Source organism: Dendropsophus ebraccatus, chromosome 10 (genome assembly GCF_027789765.1).
Source record: "Dendropsophus ebraccatus isolate aDenEbr1 chromosome 10, aDenEbr1.pat, whole genome shotgun sequence".
NCBI lineage: Eukaryota > Metazoa > Chordata > Amphibia > Anura > Hylidae > Dendropsophus > Dendropsophus ebraccatus.
This window is the reverse complement of record NC_091463.1, coordinates 13,732,633-13,755,096: the sequence shown is the minus strand read 5'-3', so window position 1 is coordinate 13,755,096 and position 22,464 is coordinate 13,732,633. Positions and strand designations below refer to the sequence as shown.

Sequence of the window (22,464 nt, the reverse complement as noted above, 5' to 3'; positions counted from 1 at the left end):
TCCTGTCTTCAGGCAACGTGTAGGATAAACATTCAGCAAACCCCACCTTGTGGAGAACGCTGGTGTGCAACGTTACATATGGCCACACACAGCAGGGAGGCGAGCCGGGATAGCTCTGCTATGCCATCGCCCTCAATACAGCAGTACAATTACCAGGATGGACAGATGGGGCACAGCCGTCCTGACAGACGCCCAGCGCCGATATATTCGGTACTAACAGAGACTACCAAGTGCCAACAGTGCGGCCAGAAATCACAGGCTCACTTACTCGCAGACAAACGTCCCCATGGGAATCTCCTGCAGCGACCGCACTCCCCAGCCCATGTTTTTGGTCCGGTACAGTTGTAATCTGGCTCTGTGGAAAACGAAAAAATGCGATTACAGAAACGTCTACAATCCGATAACTATTGGGATAAAGTAGGGAAAGAGGGTGTCTATAGGGATCTATAGGGATGTCCAGACTCTTATTTGCAGGCAAATGTTAGGGACAAGGAGGACCCGATATGCTGTTGTTTTTTTTTGTACATGTCTGATCCTTCTTCCCGTAAAAGACTTTGTTAACCGTTTATTCCCCTCTACTTATTAGGAACAAGCATACTTGGCTCAGCCGAGTGTGCAGGCGTATGGGGAAGTCAAGAGAAATGGCTGATGTATGGAAAAGCTAGAGAAGCTCCTTCGGACGATAACCATCCCAAGTAAAAGTGCCAGCCATCAGCTGAGGAGCAGGAAAACACCCGCTAGTCGGCTAGTCACATCTTTTAGGCTGGCGGTAAAATTTATCGCTCTTGGCCGCACATCTTCCCGTGTAATCAGGGGATGTGCGGCCGAAAGCTATATAGCTAAATGTATGAACCCATATTGAGGCCCCTTAGATCGATGCATGATCAATTCGAATTAGATAGGCCACAGATAAAATACAGACAGCTATGAAATAGACAGGCGTCCATAATGTGTTTCTGAGAAGCACCCTATACCCATGGTATCTGTGTCCTCCCCCAATAAGACACACGAGAAAGAGACTTTATGAAGACTTACTTCAAACCATTCTGTACCACCCTGTTGCGGCAGTTCCGCCAGCAGGAGCAGGCATGGTTACATTCAAAGATAAGTGGTGGTTCCACCATGTTGAATTCTGGCAAGAGGCGTCCACTCTAAAAGAGAAGAATACATGTTTATAGCCATATAGCTTATGCCAGCACAATGTCACCAATATGAGACTGCAATGGTATAACTACTTAACTGAAAGGAAACTTTAATAATCTCAAGAATATTAAAATCAGATCCCGGGTATTCCAACATCTGTCCATCCTGTCGATCAGCTGACTGAAGGGTTGTGATGTTCCAGTATGCACCATGTCCCACTATTGTTTACCGGGCACTGTGCCATACATGGTATTGTAGCTTGGGTGTGCCAGGAGTAAGGCCCACGCCAATCTGACACTCATGGTGTTTGCTAAGGAAGAGCCACCTAAGCTCAGTATGGAGTTACACGTTTTACATAAACCTTTTTGACCACTAGGGGAGCAATAACCACTATTTAATGTCCAGAACTCAAATTATTGAACTTTTTTGTTTCCCTTCACCCTTACTTTATATCCCAAAACTTTCTACGCAGTACAGTGGGTACAAAGTCCAATAATGCACAAATACTGACGATACGTACCTTATCATACCAACACCTCATGCTCAGCTGGCTGCACATACAGTTACTAGAGGAACAGTCATCTATACACACACAGTACTGAAAAGAAGCACAACGATAGAGGGTTATTTCCTGCTGAGCTGGCTTCTGACTGTAGCGGGTGCTGCCTTCAGTAGCCATACCTGAAGATGGGTAATGTTTCGGTCCACGTTGAGCGGAGAGGTGACACAGTTTTGGGAGACATACTTGTAGTTGATGGGGCAAGGTTCGGAGTCTTCGCCATTGATGCAGGGTATTGGGATGTTCTCATAGCCCCTGGATATGTCCCTTTAAAAAAGAAAAAAAAAAGGGAAATGCTGAACCGAACCAAAATGGGACAAGGCAGAGATTGTGACAGCTAAGGAAGAAGTGGCGCTACTTACCTGTTCATGACCATCTCCTCATGTTTTGGCTTCTCAGATGAGTTACTGCTTTTCTTGAGAGCGCTCCAGACTTGGGAGTTTGGGCTGCAGCATTCCAGTGGGGTCTCACCCTCCTTGTTTTTTAGACCAACCTCAGCACCGTGACTCAAGAACAGCCTGAAGCAAGAATTGACAGATGCGTCTTACAAGGAGGCAACCCCGCCAGCCCAAATCATGAACAGAAATTCATGGAAAATACTGTGTGTCAACTACACCCCGAGCAGGCATCAATGGAGGAAGAAAGGGGGCAATGTCTACTATAACTCATGTATTCATAAAGAGCATCCCCCTTCTAAAATTCTAACCTAGTGCTTTTTGGGATGGTGGTGACAACCAACATGGTCGGCATTTCTGCTACAGCTAGGCAAACACTTAGCTTATAAAACAATGTATCCTCAGGTATTACATGTGAATGGTGAATATGATAACAACGACATAATACCCTAATATAGGAAATACTGACAGACTGAATCTATACGGCACAATGTGCAGAGAAGAAGCACGACTTACGTGACACATTCATATCGGTTTTCCCGAGCAGCAATGTGAAGAGGAGAATCCCCATGTATATTGACAGCCTTGAGGTCACATTTAGAGGCCAGAAGGATCTCAGCGATTTCAACAGATCCGGCAAACGCTGCCCAGTGCAGGCAGATATTCTCCTCCTGAGAAAGAGGACGACAAGATGAAGAACTTAGAGGCATATGGCATATGGGATTAATCTATCTAAAAAGTTCAGTCACTTGCTAAATAAACTGTATTACACTCCAGAGCTGCACTCACTGTTCTTTTGGTGGGGTCACTGTGTACATACATTACATTACTTATCCTGTACTGATCCTGAGTTACATGCTGTATTATACTCAAGAGCTGCACTCACTAGTCTGCTGGTGAGGTCACTGTGTACATACATTACATTACTGATCCTGTACTGATCCTGAGTTACATGCTGTATTATACTCCAGAGCCTTATGGGAATATCAAACTGCAACTTTGCTGTTTCCTGTAGCAACCAGCACAATGCTGAGTACAACTATGGGGTTTAATACAGGATAAAGCTCAGGACAAGCAATGTAATCTCTTAATGTAATGAACACAGCAGAATAGTGAGCGCTGCTCTGGAGTAAAATTATAAAGCGCACTAATTATTTAGTTAAAAAAGAAACTAAAGAAATTCAAGAAAACGGCATAGACTTACATTATCCCGGATGTTGAGGTCCGCATCGCTGGAATGTAACAGCTTCACTAGCTCCACATGCTTGTACTCGGTAGCCCAAATCATTGGGGTCCAGCCTCCATCGTCCTAGGGAAGAAGCTAAGAATAAGTCCCTGGGAACCCGCTTAACCACAGACAGAGGATTGCCAGATCAACATTATAAAGGTTTTTCCAAGGTTACCCCATTGTTGTCTTATTAGGGGGCAATTACTATGCTCAGCCAATCGCGACTAAGCAGCTGATAACGTGCTGGAGCAGTCCGGACGGCCTCCTGAAGATGACATAAACGTCCCAATATGACGGCCAGGGTTGACAGCGAATACGTAAGTATAATGCACCAACACTTCCAGGTCTAGCGTGGGTGAGGGGAAACATGGGGAAGGGGGGCATTCACTTAAATAACACACATTACAAAGTTGTATAACTTTGTAATGTGTGTTATTTACTGAATTAATGCTTAACACCGCACTACCCCTTTAAGTAAGCTTACGTCCTCTGTCTGATGGCTCAGTCTCTTCACAATATAAAGCTCAATGTGGCCATACCTAACAAAGGGGTACCCCTACCTTATAAAGTGTGATGCCACATGGCCAGGAAATGTCATCACTTTATGAATGGTGGGAACCCAAATGACTGTAAGAACAAAGCTGACACAGTACGGTCCTCTTTCCTGCACAGTGACCCCCCCAGCCACCTGGTTGTGTAGGGAATTGCAGCACAGCCTGAAGTGACCAGAGCCAGCGGTGGCTGACTGCACTGCCTTTTGCTCACAGTTATCTCAAGTGTTTAGGCAGCTTAACGCTATAGACTTCCACTGAATACGGTAACAGATTCCCACAGTGAAACCTAAGGGGGAACATAATGACATCTCAGATACGTAAATCAGAATAAAAGTGGGTGGAGGACTAATTGTCGCACTGGGGGTGTGATTTCTACTGTCTCTACAGGAATCACTTGAAGAATGGAAATGTCATCCCGCTGTACAATTGATTGGGAGGCAATTACAAGATGACAAAGGGAGGTAAAAGGTGAAACAAAAAAAACAAACAGCGGGCGTGCTCACGTGAGCGGCAAACTTATGAAGTGAAGGAGTCGCGGCTTCTGCTGATACATGAGAACAATCTGAGAAGCATCTTGTAAGTAGCAGATACCAGAGGGCTTACCTGGCAGTTCACATCCATTAGCTCATTGGTGAGCAGGTACTTCACCACATCATAGTGACCTTTCTTTGCAGCCAAATGCAAACAGGTGGAGCCTTCAGAGTCCTAGAAGCGGACACGGACATACAAACACAGGGTATTAGAGATGATCTACACCAGGAGGAGTTGGGGTGGTGTTCATACTGGGCAACAGGAAGGCATAATGGCTTAACTTGAGTGGTTATTACATTTCATGTGGTTGGCTCACTATATACTGTACTGTATATGGCGGCACAGAATATAAGGCTAGGTGGGGGTCACCAAGTGGAATTTTACACTCATACCCTGAAGCTTTACACTTTCAATAAATGACAGGTCTTTTACCTTGGGGTCCAACAACGCTCCGGCCTTTACCAGATACTTCACAGTCTCCAGGTGATTGTTCTCGGCAGCGTCCATCAATGGAGTCCGCTGATCCTCAGCACAGTTATCCAGATTTGCTCCAGCCTGGAGGAGGATCAATAAAATGTCCAGGATCATTTATAGAAGATATTCAATATAAGACAGCTAGGACCAATGACTTGTGACACTGATGCCCCACACTACACAACCACCAACTTGTATGTGTTTAATCATGATGGGAGTTGTAGCTCTGCAAAAGCTGGAGAGCCACAGGTTTGGGGTCCCGCGCACTGGAGGAAGCTTCCCGTATACTGTGCTGTTATTGGGTTTCCTGTACATACAGTGTGTGGTAAGCTCTCCCCTGGTGCTGGCTGCTAGAAGACACCATGTTATCTTATAACTCAATGTAAAAGATTAAAAGCTCCCTCTATCATCACAACCACTGGGCAGCATATGCCACATCTGTAGCGCTAGAGCTGCGTCTGCACCACCTGCAGCCAGTGTCAGCTTAAAGGGATTATTCCAGGATTAGAAAACAGAAGGGCTGCTTTCTTGTAGAAAGAGCACCACATCAGTCTGCAGCTTGTGTCTGGTATTGCCGTTAAGTTTCCTATACAACAAAGCCTTGCAAAACCACACTCAACATGTGAATTGGGGTGGTGTGTTTTTTTTTTTTAAAAGACAGCAGAGATGTGTTTAGATTCCTGGACAACCCCTTTAATATTACTGCTGCAACAGCCAGGAACAGAAAGATCATGAGCCCCAAAAGTTTAACCCCTTAGATGCCCCTGTAAACAGAAAACAGCATCCAAGACCGTAATGAAAGCCCCTAAGACTTCTGTATGCTAGGCCACTGACAGTATAATACTCCGCCATACAGGAATACTGTTGCATTGTTACTGAAGTCATGGCATAGTTAAGTCCCCAAAAAATGTAAAAATAAAAGGGAAAAAAATTGTCCCCAAAAGTATTTCTATACATTATATAAACCCCGAAATGTCGCAGAAAAAAAAGAAAAGAAAAAGCTAAATAAATAAATAAAAAATAAAACAAGCAAGACCCCAAAAGCAACATTGAAAGATAAAATGCTGCGTCCTCAGTGGAAACCACTGCAGGGGTTACTGATTTTACTGTCCATCATTTCAGGGTTTGGTAGAACAATGTTGGCGACCAGACTCTCACCTGAACCAGCATGTGACAGATATCAGTGTATCCCATCTCTGCCGCGGCATGCAGGGGTGTCCTCTTACCGTGCTGCTCCATCTTGAAGTTGGGATCGATTCCATCCACTTAAAGAAAAGAGAAAACACATGTACAGTATGAGGGGGAGACATTCAGCCAGGACAGACACTTCACCCCGGCTGCATTAACGTCCAGAGAAGTCTCACGTCCTGCAATCAGCTAGAAAATACTGCAAGAAAAGTTCCCATCAATGTACAGCGAATCTCTTGGGTCCAATATTCTGCAGTGACTTTTTATTTTGTAACCTCTGCATAGACATCTAGTAATAGGATACAGTGCTGGCTGTCCATCTCCATCACTAACAGGAGCTTACAGTGTACTGTACGTGTAACTCAATGATAAACCTGTATGCAGTGGTGGCCGCAGCCAGAATGTTCTTTCCTAATTCTATGTCCATGCAGGGGATTTGGAGCTCTGAATCAGCGCTAACCGCTATAAATATACATCAAGAAATAAGTCAACACAGAATCCTAACCCTATAAAAGATGACTAAACAAGAAAAACAATATTCAAGGCGAGACATGCATTTAAAGGGGTTATTATACTAAACGTATGTTGTAAGTATCTGATCGATGAGGGTTTGACCTTTAGTTACCCTGGTGATTATATGAAGTCCCTTGCACCCTGAGTGAATAGAGCGGCAGCATGTCCCTTTACTTACTAGGAGACAAGCAGTGTACACCGCTATCTCCAGAGGGAGAATAGAATAGCAGCCTGCATGCTTTATTGCCACTCCATTCAACTGGGGACAAGGGACCTCAATCCTTACAACCAGGGGAGGTTCCAGGGGTCAGAACCCCAGCTATCAGATACTTACCCCCCATTCTGTGGATAGGAGATAATTTATATTCTAGAGTAACCTCTTATAACTGTACGCATAAGCATGCAGCACATATACTGGACATGCTGGGATATGCAGTGCATGATAAACGTGAAACAGATTGGGAGACTGGATCGTGGAGAAGCAACAAACAGCTCATCCTATCCTGCCCTTGTTTTCTGCTTTTCAGCAGTGAAGGTTTATGGTAAAGATCGCAGTCAGGAAGAGCTCAGCTTCCGCTCTATCCTTGCAGCACATCTCCCCCAACAGGTTAACACACATAAATTGAAGGAAATAAGCGTGGACACGAACCAATCTACCCACATAGTGCCAAGAATAGGAGGGCAGAGTGAGCGGAGCCTGCTCCCCAGCTGGGTGGTTGGGTCAGCCCCTGGCAGTGTTCAAAAGTAAATTCTCCGGCACATCTGAAATTCTCTTTTATTTCTGTGCTGCAGCTACAGAGGCCTCATTAGCAGGCGCGGATTATTGCATACATCAGCACATCCCTGTGTACTCGCCGGCCTAGAATAGGCAGCAGCCCACGTCTGGATGATATGTCTGCAGCTCTGGGAATTCAGGACTTATTTAATCCGTGAGGAGGCTGGCAAAGCAACAAACCCTCCAAGATTCCTTGCCAGAGAGGGGTTACAGACACCCACCGAAAAGCTGCAGACAGTCGCAGGGGCCAAGAGTGAGGGTCGCCCACAGGCCGCAGGTTACATGGACCTTAATGTGACAGCGCATTCACCTTTGCTCTGATTTGTACATTATGGTCTGCTTACAAATACATACAAATTAATATCCTATAAAGTGACCATCTAATGAGTCTCCGTGTACCGCCAACTACTCACCAATGGTGAATGTCGGGAGTTGTGATTGGTCAGGCTGTTGGAATTCAATATGCCTGACCCCTCGTGTTCTGAAGGGAGGTAAGTGACTGCCAGAAGCGTCTGCCAATGGCTTACCTCCCCATCTGCCAATTCAGAACACATTTATGATGAGTTATGTTCAACATACAAGTGTACAGGGGGCTGGAAGAGATGGCGGTCTTCAAATGAGCCCTTGGCCGACAAATAACTAATGTATACAGCTAACCTTAAGGGGATCATATACTCTCAATAGCTGGTGGTCAAAAATTTGTTCTTTCGCCCCAATCTTCCCATACACATGAATGTTCGACTGCGCCAAATGTACATGAGTTCTCAATAGAGACAGGTGGAGAAGTAAGCCGGAGAACACAAGGGTTCAACAGTTGAACTCCAACATGCCTGATCTCTCTGTCCCCCAATATCATTTGTCAGGGAAGGGTCGGGAAGACCTCATACACTTTAGACAGCTGGACCATTCAGACGACTTCATACAGTTTGCAAAATAGTTTACGAACAATAGTTTACAGCTATAAAGCTGTATTTCAGGACACTGGCCACTATTGTCCACGGACTGTGCTGGGTATTGAGCTAAATAGGGGTAATCTTTGATAACAGACTGAACCCGTAGATATGGGAAATAAAGCTACATAGACGTATTACGCACTCACCAAGCATCATCAACACTTTCTGCAGCTCGCCTTGTCTTGCTGAGAAATACAGCTGTTTGGGATGGAACCGAAGTTTCTTAGGCCTAGAAATAGAGGAGACATTGTCTCTATGACAAGTCAAAAAAAGGTATAGATGTAAATGTGACTGCAATGAGCAATAATGCAGAAATGTAATTAATAATACGGGACAAAAGTCTGCCTACTTTTCTGAGTCCAGTGCGAGTAAAGCACTTTCCAGAGTCTCCTTCACGGGTCCCTGAGACAAGACGGGAGATTTCCCTGCTCCATGAGCTTCTGAGACATCGCAGGATTGGGGAGCCGGCACGTCTGTCTTCGAATCATCCGCTGCTTTCTGGGCTGTAAAATCACTATTGAGAAACACAGGGAGACAATACATCAGTGACGGTCGCTGACTAATCAACAACACAATGCGGCTTGGGTCGTCAAGCCTCAGGACCTGCCAGAAATGTTCTGTCAGGTTCACAAATGTCACTGATTGAGTAAATGGGAGATCCGGACCCAGAAAGTCCTGGTGTAACCCTGAAGAGTCATGAGCTATACCATACATGCTCAACCTGCAGCTGGGGGCAATGCTATCCAATGTGATCAATTATAAAAGAGACAGTCACCATGCGCAATGTATCTGTCCATTCTCTTGCCTCTTAAAGGGGTATTCTAGTCCTATAAAGTGATAATATATCACTAGATTATGGCTCAGCCTGTGGGACCCACATGACTCTGAGAATAAAGGAACTGAGTGACACTGATTCAGTGCACCAGCCACCTAAATATTCCTTTTAATGGAGCTCTGCTGGCATTTCTCTGTGAGCCCTGCCAAGTAGTAAAAGACACTTTTAAGGGATCAGAAAGGTCCTCACAGGCTGCCACCACACAGTCAAAGTTTTAGCATATCCTAGGGATATGGCTTCACTTTACGAGAGGAGAATAGCATTTTAACGGTGCTGTTTTATGACAACGACCCCTATTTTCATATTCTAAATAAATGCATACGGCTGCCATAGACTTAAAGGGAATCTGTCACTAGGTTTTTAGTGCCTTAAGTAAGAGCAGGATAAAACTAGTGAACAAAATGCTGAACAGATCGGTGTCTTACTTACATCATTGTGTTTAACCATTCTCCTAATATGCAGGAGAATAGTATTTGTGCCACACCCCTCCCCCCGCCCACCAGCTGCTGACTGACAGTTGACTGCCTATACACAGCATGGATAGATAACTGCTAATCAGCAGTTGGTGGGTGGAATTTGGTGCTCATGAATATTCAGGACTACTGGGCTCATGCACATAATGAAGGACTACCGATTGTCCATGTTATACAGGAGAATATCTCTGGATCAGCTGCACAGAACAATGTTAAGTGATACATCATTCTATTCAGCTTCTCTGACACTAGTTTATGCTACCTTGAGGTAGGGCGGCATAAACCTACTGACCGAGTCTCTTTTAAGTAGCCATAGCAGAGAGCCACTACCATATAGGTTCTCTCTCCTCTGGCGGACCAAGTCACTTCCTTTTTAGATGGCCGCCAGCAGTTTGTATATTCAGTGAGGGCTTCTACTCACAAAGTGATCATCACAATGAGACAACCCCTTTAATGCTAAGCTCCAGGATGTTAGTATCTTATGAGAACAAATGACATTCTCTGCAATACAAGAAATGCATTTATATATTCATGTCAAATTATTGTGGCTCCTCTCAATGGGTTGTACGGTTCTACAAAGAGTGAATCTCCAACAAGACTGTACTGACTACAGTGGGATGTGTATAAGGCTTCAGTATCACCTACAGAAATGTTTAAATTTCACCAACTAAGTAGTTACTAAAGTCTGTCCATTACAAGGAAATGACATAACAGCAATAGGATGTTTCCTCTGTGCATGGTTGGAAGCAGCCATAATATTACAGACAATGGCCTTGAGTGGAAATCACCTCTCTGTTGTAGTGTCTGCTTGACCCTCTGTTGGGACGTCTTCCATGGGAGCATCTGGTGCAGCACACACAGTAGAGGTGGTGTCCGCTTTTGCAATGGTGACCTCTTTGGCCTTTGAAATCTCTTCCCCGCAGTGTGGACAGTAGCTGGCATTGTTGACTTGAGTGGCGCAAAGCTTATGAAATCTGTGAGAGATGCTGGTTTCAGGTTGGCACTCCATGAATGTGCCCTGAAAAGACAAAATCCATTACGAATTACGATTATCAGTACTGTAATGACAGATGTCCCCTTCTCCATAAACACAGGAGTGCCACAAAAGTTAATATGCCTGGGGTAAAAAACAGTGACTGCCCTTGAAATTTCACAAGGATCTGTCACCACTTCTGACAAGACAATACTATAAAATATTAGGTCTGATGCACCTTCTGCAAAGTGCCAATCCCGAGATTCCTACTTGTTCCCAGTTTGGAACACGCAGAGAAATTTTTAAAGGGGTACTCCGGGCAAAATTTATTTTTAATATGTTATTACATAAGAAAAGTTATACAAATCCCTAATATACACTAATTATGGGAAATGCACATATGGTGCTATTTTCCCTCAATTTAGTAGATCAGGCAGGCTCACTTCCTCTAAAAAAAAAAAAAAAGGTGACGTCACGTCTCAAGTGCCGGGACCAGCAGGGGGCGCATGTATGCAGATGTTTCAGTGCCTTCCTCTCTGTGCTGGCTGATACCCCGCTGTGGAGGCTCCTCCCTCCAACTAGCTATCCCCGCCGCCCGGTCCCAGCGCTCCCCCAACTAGCTCTGCGCCCACCCAGCTGCCCCGCTCTGTGCAGGAGCGCTCACCCGCCGCTCGTTCCTGGCGGGGTGAGCGCTCCTGCACCTCCCCATCTACCCGCCCGTGCTCTGAGCTGCCCAGTCCCTTGTAATAGCGCTCCCGGCGGGGTGAGCGCTCGTGAACGGCTGCATGGGGAGGTTCACGAGCGCTCACCCTGCCGGGAGACAGCGGCTGGTGAGTGTTATTACAAGGGACCGGACGGCTGCATGGGGAGGTTCAGGAGCGCTCACCCTGCCGGGAGACAGCGGCGGGTGAGCGCTATTACAAGGGACCGGGCAGCTTAGAGCATGGGCGGGTAGATGGGGAGGTGCAGGAGCGCTCACCCCGCCAGGAACGAGTGGCGGGTGAGCGTTTCTGCACAGAACGGGGCGGTTGGGTGGGCTCAAAGCTAGTTGGGGGAACCCTGGGACCGGGCAGCGGGGATAGCTAGTTGGGGACAGGAGCCTCCACAGCGGGGTATCAGCCAGCACAGAGAGGAAGGCACTGAAACATCTGCATACATGCGCCCCCTGCTGGTCCCGGCACTTGAGACGTGACGTCACCTTTGTTTTTTTAGAGGAAGTGAGCCTGCCTGATCTACTAAATTGAGGGAAAATAGCACCACATGTGCATTTCCCATAATTAGTGTATTTTAGGGATTTGTATAACTTTTCTTATGTAATAACATATTAAAAATACATTTTGTCCGGAGTACCCCTTTAAGTGGAGGCCACGCGGTGGACTACTCAAAGTTCTGCCCATATCACTGACTCAATGATATTCTGAAGCTCAATCTTCCATCCACCCAAAACTCAATCTGCCATCCATGTCAATTCTGGATTGAGCTCGTGTTCTGTAGGGGGAACATACCCTAAAGATGTATAGTTACCATTCCCTGACAGGCTGACGTACCTTACTGACAATCCAATAAGTAACATCTAGTTAGAAACATAAGTATGAGTTGACAAGAGAAATAACTGAGGAAGGGCACAATGCAGACTTCTCTGGCACTACCATATAAGCAAACATTAGGAGACGACTGGAGAGAAAAGCTGCTCCTCTTTAGAGACTTATTTATTTTCCTCATACGCAGATCCAGCTCAGTGTTACAACTGCAAAGAGCCCTATTTACTGGAGTGTCTTGGGAGTGGTTACACGGTGGGGGTCTCAGAGTTCACACTCAAACCAATGGGATATTAATGCTTAGGAAGGGAACTCTTACTGCTATTCATCCTTTCAAAACAGGGTATGTGCAGTATTATTCTCCCAGTCATACATGAAGCAATCTGCAATGTCGCCATGCTATATACTAACCTTATTGACCGGAAAATGTATTGTTTGGCATTTCAGAAGAAATGAGCAAACTGCATATAAACAACACCAATACGCTGCTAACGGATGCGTCTGGCGGGTCTTATTTTCTCCTAAAAACATGCATGCTTGGCTGAACTGAATGTATATGTGTAAGGGTTTAGAGAAATGCCTTGCAGGATACTGATGGACACTTATTTGCCTGGTATGATATGACGGTGGGAATGCAGATTTAATTTATACAGAGCGTTCAATAAAACAAAAGGAGTAACTTACGGCTGTGCAGAAGTATCCGCACCCAGGACAACACTGGTGCTTTACCATCTTGCCCCTGTGGTCTTCGCACAATACCAGATGTCGTACTTTATTAGACGGCCTCATCAGCTCATACTTGATGACCTCCGTTGTACATCGACTCAACTAGAGTGGAAAGCAAACACCAGAAAGTCGGTCACTTCATATCGGTAACAGCGGCATTTACCTTTTTTAATAGCAAACAACTTACAAAGATAATATGTAAAAGATAATGGGAAGCAGCGTCTCCCCTGTGTGAGCCCTGAAGTAACCACCTAGTAAGGCATCTCCACATGGAACAAACATTACTACATGTGGGAAAGCATTTCCAAGGGCTAGACTGTCCCCTAACACCCCTCCTGATTGGAGCGGCCTCTTGCAGCTTATGGAGCAAGAGAGCTTTGGGCCCCTCAGGCACCAGTGCCCAGTACAACTGCTTTCTCTACACCCCCTCCGGTTATGCCCCTTCTCCATCCCTACCAGTCCTCCAAGAGATAGCACACGTTAGAAAGTCTCATGGCATCGTAAATCTAGCTACACTGACAGCATGATGCTGTTGGACGCCTTAGAATACACTTGCATCAAAAGATCAGACTACTAGGTATAAATCTCAGGGACTACCGTTATATATTTTATATATAGGTTACTATAGTGGTAAACAGAAGAGGTTGGTGGGATTTGTCTGGCGCAACCACCCCTATTGGAACACCGGCCACGTTCCCCTGTAACTTCTCTGAATGAGGAGAACTCCTGGCACTGGTGTGAAGTCAAATTCAGGCTTTTATTTGATGCAACGCGTTTCGAGGGTGCAATCCCCTCTTCATCAGGCATCTGATGAAGAGGGGATTGCACCCTCGAAACGCGTTGCATCAAATAAAAGCCTGAATTTGACTTCACACCAGTGCCAGGAGTTCTCCTCATTCAGAGAAGTTACAGGGGAACGTGGCCGGTGTTCCAATAGGGGTGGTTGCGCCAGACAAATCCCACCAACCTCTTCTGTTTACCACTATTGTGACTGACACCGAGGATCCACTTTGGAGAATCGGAAGGTGGAAGGCAGCATCCCCCGTTGATCCAGAGCGCTTATTAGAGTCGTGCCTAATTGTGTACGACCCACTCAGGTGAGCGTGCATTTGCACACATATGCATGTTTCTCCAAAGTGTGTTTTGACCTGCACATGCAGCGCCGTTTGTGTGTTTTTTTCTTTGCATATACATATATAGGTTACTCTTTAATATACTCCATGCATAACTCTTAAACTGGTATGCTTTGAGGGGAGTGGTTCAAAGGCTGCAGATAAGAAAATCCAGAGATGATCGATAACGGTAATGTCAACTTGTCACCAGAATCTAAGCAAAAAAAAAAAAAATGGCTGGGAACAGGGGAGCCAATCAGCTAGAGGTCACTGTCATGATGTATGCTGACTGCAGCTACATAAAATCTATTTTGCCACTAGAAGTTTGGGTATCCATGGATATGACCACATCAGGTTGGTTCCGCGCACAAGTCCTACTAGATCAGAATGGTGCTCGCACACGGCACAGACTCAGCATGGTCATATCCAAGGATACCCAATTTTCTTTCTGCCAAATGGATTTCATGCCTATTTGGGTGCGTGTACATCATGACAGGTACGCGTTAAAATATATACTATAACATGTATACTCTATCCACATGTGGGAGCTTCAAGCTGAATCTCATTCTCATAGATGCATTGACATCTGACCTCTTGGTCTGTGCTATCGATGGCCATGCAGCGATCTCCAGCGGTAGCAGTCACTTCATCCTCTTTGGGAGTTTCCATTCGGCAGCTACAAAGTGGAATTCCTTGAAGACCGTCAACCTCCATGGTTTCTGATCCATTAGAAAGACCTGTGGGTAAAACTAAAATGTGACACACTGGCTTCATTGAATTCTGTTGTGTGCATCCACAGACAAGGTGCAAAAATCATAAAAAATTATGTTTTGGTCACTGGGGGTCTGGTTGCTGAGATACCCACCGATTGCTACAAGGATCGTAGAGAAGCGGCTCGGCGGTGCACTCTCCCCTGACATCCTGGACTCAACATAGGCCCCCATAGCTCTCCAATGATAATTTCTGTTTAGGCATCCTTAGGCATGTCTGTGAATTTTACATGTATGGGCAGTAAGGTATACTGCTATAGGCCTATGACAGTATGTAATGTTGGATCTGATCTAGCAGGGTTCGACTGACGGCATACCGTGCCATCCCAAGAACAAGGACCCAAGTCTCCCAATCAGTAATGCATGCACACCGCTAATCCATTTATTCTCTATGGGGGCTGCAATGGATAGCCAAGCACTGTACGTGGCTCTCTTAAGCCGCTACCATAGAGTGGGGTGAAGGAGCATGTATGACTGCCCCTCTGTATTGAAGAGGGACCCACGATCAGACCCTTACGCCCTATGCCAGGGATAAGATAAAGTCCTCTCAGCAGAGAAACAGATGGAAAAATGGGTAATACCAAATCATATCGTATAATTATTAGGTACAACTGCAAATCATCAGGAGTCTGAGCCACGAGACATCTTTAGATATCCAATATTAGTGGAAATTATAGCAATAGACATCTGTGATTAATGGGGACATCTTAAGCAGAAGCTCATCCCTGGTGTTAGCAGCCGGAGACGGGTCACGTCTTGGAGAGCCATATGCAGATACAATGAATAGAGATGATTTCCATCTACTCTCCAAACCAAGATCCCTGGGAGGGGATAAGGAGTCCAAATTAGGAGGATTCTCCTAAGAGGAGCGGGAAAACGTCTAACACGAGAAGTGCCGCACGAACAGCAGTGAATCGTGACAGAAAGAAATCATTCGGCCAATTATGTTGATTTATCCTCTGCATTAGAGTCGGCCACCAGAGGGCATCACAGGAGACTGCCATAAAGAGCACAAAGGAGAATAACAAAATGGCATGTTGGATGCAGGCATAGTGATGAGCGTATGCCAAAGGGCTGGGAGCGCCTGCCGAGATGCAGGCGACTGATTAAAATTATTAGACAATTGTACAAAAACTTCCAGAACAGAATGCGGTTGATACTGTCGGATTACAATGGAACGGGGTAAAGCTCATAGCCACTGTGTATTAGTGCTGAAGTTACTCACCAACAAGTTACAGTGAGGTTGTCTACCATAGAAAGTGATGGTGTATTGCTAGGACATGAAACCAGTGAATGGGGGGCTGACTGAAGCAACCCAAAGAGACAAGGGTCCACAGCCTTACTGCAGGGGTGTCAAACGTGCGGCCCTCCAGCTGTTACAAGACTACAACTCCCATCATGTATGGACAGCCAAAGCTTGATGGGAATTATAGTTCTGCAACAGCTGGAGGGCTGTTGGTTTGAGACCTGTTCCTTGCTAAATGGGGCTCTAAAACAGAGCACACACCCTGTATGTATATGTACAATATATATCTATCTATTCTAACCTGACTTGCACTTGACAAAGAACGAACCCTGTGCTTCGCATAAAATATGGCTCCTTTAAACCAATACGGCTCAGCTTCCACCTGTGTGCACAGAAGTTATCATTTTCTCTCAAATTTTAAGTAGAGATGGCCACTCATGTAAATATTTTCCTTCTACCCTTAGACTGGGTTCACACTACGTTTTTGCAATCTATTTTTTTTCATCCATTTTTTCTTTTTTTTTTTTTTGCAAATAACACATGCTTTTGTGTGCATCCATTTTTCCATTGAATTCCATTATAATAAAAACGGATCAAAACGGATACGTTTTTTTAACGTACACAAAAACGTAGTCATCCTCATTTTTGTGTTCATAAATTTTTTATTTTTATTTTTTAAACTGATCCGTTTTGATCCCCCTTTTTTTTTTTATAATGGAAGTCAATGGAAAAACAGATCAAAACAGATGCACACAAAGGCATCAGTTATTTGCGGAAAAAAAGGATTGCAAAAACATAGTGTGAACCCAGCCTAATACTATTAGGGGCTGAGAAGAAATGCACCACCCTGGTTTCTCACCTTTAGACTGGGGGGCCAAGATCTCTTTCACTCGTAGGTCCAGAGAGTCAAGCGACACTTCTGTGTACTCTGTGCTGGTGTCCTGACCATCACCTTCACCAGCTGTAAACAAGTGGGGAACAAAACAGAATTGAGGTCAAGCTTATACCTTAAAATGTCCAATGTGGCTGCACCAACATTTTCTTGATAAAAATCTTAACTAGGCCGGAGCTACATATAGACTTTTCTTCTTAAACTATGGAGGAATACACTGCACTATATGTAATCTTGTGTATGACAGCTGGCACTTAGTAGTTAAAGGGGAACTATTAGCAGGTTAGACGAATCTAACCTGCTGATATGTCCCTACTGCACAGGAGACGGCAAGGAGGAACGTATATCTCTTACCTTGCTCCTCTGCGCCATTCCAGTGCAGTTAAATCATGTGCTCCACGGTCCGGTGAGACAGTTAGGAGCACTGCCCACCTCCAGAGCGCCAATCCACCCCTTTTGAATGATAACGAATGGAATGGGCCAGCCAAGGGCAGGCTGGATTGGCGCTATGGGGGTGGGCAGTGCTCTTAACTGTCTCACCGGAACTGGTGCACAGGACCAACTGCACCGGAACAGCACCAAGGAGGTAGGTAAAATACATATCTTCCTCCTCAGCGTCTCCTGTGCAATAGGGACATCTTAGCAGGTTAGATTTGACTAACCCACTTATAGTTCCCTTTAAAATGAGTCAGTAGTACTAAGTCTCCATGTAGCCCGGGCCAAAACCCACATCCTGAGATAAGTGTTAATATGATGTGAACCCTGCTGAGATTATTTTGCCCCCTCTGCTGTCAGTACATGTACCCAGCCTTGAGGTGGGCGAGCCAGTCATGTCTGACAAGTTAATTGTCAGGAATCAACCTACAATAAATATGCATCAAACTTGACTGGTTGCACTTTACCTCCTGTTTCTCTCCCCGTACCTTATAGATTGTAGGTACTCGTGGGCATGGTCCTCCTCCCTCATGTATCAGTCTGCCATTTGCCTTCTTATAATGTGTTTTGATCTTGTATTGTTCCTGTTTGTTACCCCCTATCTCTTGTATAGCTCTCTGGAATTAAGGGCGCTCTATAAATAAATAATAATAATTGCCTAACCACCACCATTTTTTGATAGGGTTGTGTCTTTGGCAATGAGCCTGTCTAACATTACTCTCTGTAATCAGGAAATGCTCATTACCTAGAAGTGGGTTAGGCTTTGTTTCAGTCTGCTCTTTCCTTTTGTTTTTTTTCATCCACGGACTCTCCGCATGGCCTTTTTGTTTTTTCTGATTCTTCCTCTGTAAGCTGGACTCTGAGCTCTACAATGATGGAGTCATAGCATCAGTGTAAGAAACATAAAACCATACACATCCCACATATCATTATGGACAATGTATAGAAATGCTGGGTAAGTTGTATCACCGGAATACACCCTTCCCTTTCCAGATAAGCTTTCTGTAGCTAGGGAACCACATTTTTATAGTTCTAGGGAAACACTGACACATACAAGGACAATTATATGTCATCTGGTGATATAAGTGGCCCCTTTAAAACTTCCTTCTAGGCTATTCCATTAATGCTTTATAAAATACAAGACATCATCAAGATCTAGAATGGACTTTGATTCCAAATGAAGTCTCTCCATTACATACATTGGGTGAATAATACAATTATTTCCAGACCACTTCCTCTCTGCATTCATTACTGCTCGGAGGAGGACGGGGCTTCTCTTGCACAAATCAATCAACTCAAGCACATTCAGCTTATTAATGTCTCCATAATGTAATCCATTGAGTGCATGCAATTCCCTTAATCAGAGGTTGTTTATAAAACTAGATGTGAATCACTATCCCAACTATAGGAATATATTTCTCTTCCCCCCCCCCCCCCCCCCCACCAAAAAAAAAAAAAAGTACTACTTACCAAGTCAGATTCATCCTCCTCCTCTTCCTCTTGTGACTCCATAGACTCAGCCTCCTCATCTGCTTCAGATTCCAGGTCATCCCCCTGTGTAGCAGATACAGTTTATTATATAATGACAAGAACTATAACATTACAAGTGACCCAATCCCATCATACACATCACAGGCCAAGTAATATTTATTAAGCAAGAAGCACATTAATCTCCATTACGCTGTTTAAGAGGTATTCTCAAGAAGCAAGAGAAGAAGGCTCCATGTGGCAAAACATGGAGTACCTGTGGTTCAGTAATATGGAGCAACATAGTATCAGACAGGTTCTATGTACACAGTTTTGCAGTCTATATAAGGCCTAAAAGGGGTTGTCCTATTATTAATAGTTATCCCGTACCCACAGCGTATAACTGCCGGCAGTACAAGCTGGAGTGTCAGGCATGCATATGCTCTAGCGTGTCAGTCACTGAAGACAGCCGGGTACTGTAATCAGCTATATGGAACAGTCAGACCCCCTGCAGTATGTCATTGATCTCCTATCCTGTGGACAGCGGATAAGTGTTAATGGTGGGACAACCCCTGTAAGGTGACACCTCTCAGGACAATGATGTAGGATGTGCTGATCTAATTACTCGATTTTGATAGCGGCAGCAAGTACAAAGAGAAACAAAAAAAACAATGCATTCTAATAGTACTCTGCATAGCTATTAATTACATAATATAACAGTAAAATACTAAAGAATTCTATATTATGTGTTGCATTACTGCACAATTATGTATGGGATGCAGTACCGGGGAGAGCCTGCAGGTGTCACTGTTGCAACTGTGGTCTATAGAAAGCAAAGTCCTGATAAACCGATCACTTCACAGCTACATCCACAGAGTGACAGAAGGCAGTGAACTCTCCACAAAAGTACTCATTACTTTATATAACAAAGGATCGGGCCAAAACATGCAACAATTTGGGGTTCTTTTACAAGGCCAGCTGCCAGATGTGTGCAGAGTGAGTTGTTCAGCACTTCTTAAAAAAATCATTTACATGGTCCAGTTATTGAGGGAGAATAGCTGCACAATCATCGGACAATTTGTGTGGCCATTCTCCTCCGTTACTGTGGGCAGCACATCCCCAGTACACACCAGGCCTTAAAGGGGTACTCCGGCCCGGGGGTATTTTTCAGCGTTCCAGCACCGGGTCCCGGTACACCCATCCTGCGGATGCTTCCTGGTGTGGGCTGGCACATGAGACGTGACTTCTCAAGGCAGCTCAGCCATTCAGCGGCCGAGGCGGGACTTTGCTACGGCTGCAGAATGGCTGAGCTGCCTTGAGACGTCGCGTCTTATGCGGCAGCAGTACGGGTGTACCGGGAGGCGCGATCCGGGACCCGACGCTTGAACGGGGTAGGTAAGTTACCGTCCATAACAACCCCATCCCCAGCCATAACTGAAAAATACCCCCGGGCCGAAGTACCCCTTAAAATGGGTTTTCTGATCTCAACTAATGTAGTTATACATGTAGGGCTCATCAAGTGAAATATATGAGTAAATCCATTATAATAATCCATAATCCATTTACTTAGCAAGCTTGTCTCCTCCTCCTGATACGCTTATCTTTCCCTCCCATTGTAAACAGCTAGTTGCCTAGGTTACAGACCACCACTCTGCTCTAAGGCAGTGATCTGGCTGATAAAAAAAAAATATATATATATATTTATATGATATATATAAATTATTTTATTTATTTTTTAACTAGATGAGTCCTAAAGAATAACTGTAGCTATTCGGAGGGGTTTCCCATGATCCCACTGTGTAGAGAGGAGCGCTGTTCTCTACCAATGAGATGACGATACCTTCTTCAGGCTGTCGGTCTCGGTGGTGACATCTTTGGAAGCACTGTCCTCCTCTTGGTGTTCGGAGACACTCGGCTCTCCGCTGTGATAATCCTCTTCCTCCGGTTCTTCAGAGTATTCTTCTTCTGAATCCATGTCTACATTTTCTCCGTTCAAATGAGGAGCCTCCGAATCCTTCTCGCTCTACAGTAAAAAGCAAACACCATGTGATAAATGACACCCATGATCGAGTCTACCAGGGGAATTATAGTGGGGGTATCAATGCTGATTTATAGGAAAGCTTTAACATTGGGTAATATTGTTAGGGATCTTGCCTGTTAAGATCTTTAATAAAAGATATGGGCATAAATACAGGAGGTACGCACTTGCTAAATAGGGGGGGTCTTAGATATGCATCCAAAATAGTCTTTCTTTACCTCCAAGTATTTCTATTACCCACTTAACATTCCCCAGGTGAGCCCTAATCTGACTCTTCTTAACTGAAGAGAATGAAAACAAAGTAATGACACAAGCCCCCATGGCACTGCAGAGTAGCTGTGAGGGCTCCATGTCTTCTCAACACTACAGGGAAGGCAGAAATGGGTTTCAACAATGCACAAAAGTCCAAGAGCCACCCAGGAAAAGGTTGTCCAGGCAAAAATAATGGATAGGGGACAAGTAAGAGATTGCAGGGGGCGTCCGACCTCCATACCCTTACCTTTATCTCCTTATCAGACCCCCGGCTTCTTTGTTATGAATACATCTGCGGTTACGGCATGTGACCCCCGGCTTTAATCTTTTCTATGGAGCTGCCAGAAAGGGTAAGGTAAGCCAAAAGGCTCAACAAAAATGAATAGACACGCGGGTCATGTGCCATACCGAGGCTATATCCATAACAAAGAAGCAAGGGACCCAATAGGGAGATCAGCAGGGGGTACAGAGGTCGGACTTTCCCGCAATTTCTTACCTCTGTGTATAGGGGACAAGTTAGTTTTGGGTGGACAACTTCTTTAACCCCTAGGCGACCCTGGACGTCCCCGTACGTCCAGGGCCGCCTCCATGTGTTCAAAGCAGTTTTGGGTGGGGACAAGTTAGTTTTGGGTGGACAACTTCTTTAACCCCTAGGCGACCCTGGACGTACCCGTGTGTTCAAAGCAGGGCCTCGCGGCGGCCGTGCTCTGAACCGTCGCTGTCCTGGGTGCCGCTCGTAGCCCGGGACCGCTAATACAGTAATCGGATGCAGCTGTCAAAGTTGACAGCTGCATCCGATTACTTGATGCAGCCCGTTCCCTGGTGTCTAGTGGGGAGGGTCGCTCCTCCGGGACAACGCAATCCACACCTTACCCCGTCCGGGGCCAGCGCCGTAATTCAGCGCCGTAATTACGGCGCTGATCCCGGCTCAGCACTCGATTGCTTCCGGCTGCAGCAGCCGGAAGCAATCGATGTGCCTATCTCATCGATCTATGCTGCATATCTATGCAGCATAGATCTGTATGTGAGATCAGTGCACTTATACAAGAAGTCCCCCAGGGGGAATAACCCTAACTCCAGGGGGGCTTCTAGTATAAGTGTAAAAGTACAAATAAAAGTGTTGTTACTAAAAAGCCCCCTCCCCTAATAAAAGTGTGAATCACCCCCCTTTTCCCATGTTATAAATAAAAATAAACAAACATGTTTGGTATCGCCGCGTGCGTAATCGCCCAAACTATTAATTAATCACATTCCTGATCTCGCACGGTAAATGGCGTAAACGTAAAAAGATCCCAAGGTGCAAAATTGCGCATTTTTGGTCGCAACAAATCCAGAAAAATTGTAATAAAAAGCGATCAAAAAGTCACATAAGCGCAATCAAGGTACCGATAGAA

At 45.1% G+C, this 22,464-nt stretch overlaps 1 protein-coding gene across 6 annotated transcripts in view; it reads right to left on the bottom strand.

Annotated features, from left to right (window-relative positions):
- Positions 1 to 22,464, bottom strand: part of EHMT1 (euchromatic histone lysine methyltransferase 1) — an 87,575-nt gene that overhangs the window by 9,195 nt on the left and 55,916 nt on the right. For 5 of the 6 annotated variants that reach the window (XM_069986518.1, XM_069986517.1, XM_069986513.1 and 2 more), the window contains exons 6-24: positions 20,621 to 20,803; positions 18,784 to 18,867; positions 18,059 to 18,179; positions 16,846 to 16,947; positions 14,562 to 14,707; positions 12,817 to 12,960; positions 10,410 to 10,639; positions 8,663 to 8,827; positions 8,460 to 8,566; positions 6,043 to 6,149; positions 4,843 to 4,965; positions 4,483 to 4,584; positions 3,302 to 3,406; positions 2,614 to 2,768; positions 2,065 to 2,220; positions 1,825 to 1,969; positions 1,664 to 1,741; positions 1,036 to 1,151; positions 269 to 355 (exon numbers count right to left, since the gene is read on the bottom strand). In XM_069986518.1, coding sequence (XP_069842619.1) covers positions 269 to 355; positions 1,036 to 1,151; positions 1,664 to 1,741; positions 1,825 to 1,969; positions 2,065 to 2,220; positions 2,614 to 2,768; positions 3,302 to 3,406; positions 4,483 to 4,584; positions 4,843 to 4,965; positions 6,043 to 6,149; positions 8,460 to 8,566; positions 8,663 to 8,827; positions 10,410 to 10,639; positions 12,817 to 12,960; positions 14,562 to 14,707; positions 16,846 to 16,947; positions 18,059 to 18,179; positions 18,784 to 18,867; positions 20,621 to 20,803 — 2,456 coding nt within the window. The remainder of the gene's footprint in view (positions 1 to 268; positions 356 to 1,035; positions 1,152 to 1,663; positions 1,742 to 1,824; positions 1,970 to 2,064; positions 2,221 to 2,613; positions 2,769 to 3,301; positions 3,407 to 4,482; positions 4,585 to 4,842; positions 4,966 to 6,042; positions 6,150 to 8,459; positions 8,567 to 8,662; positions 8,828 to 10,409; positions 10,640 to 12,816; positions 12,961 to 14,561; positions 14,708 to 16,845; positions 16,948 to 18,058; positions 18,180 to 18,783; positions 18,868 to 20,620; positions 20,804 to 22,464) is intronic. The other variant, XM_069986516.1, reaches the window with a different exon arrangement.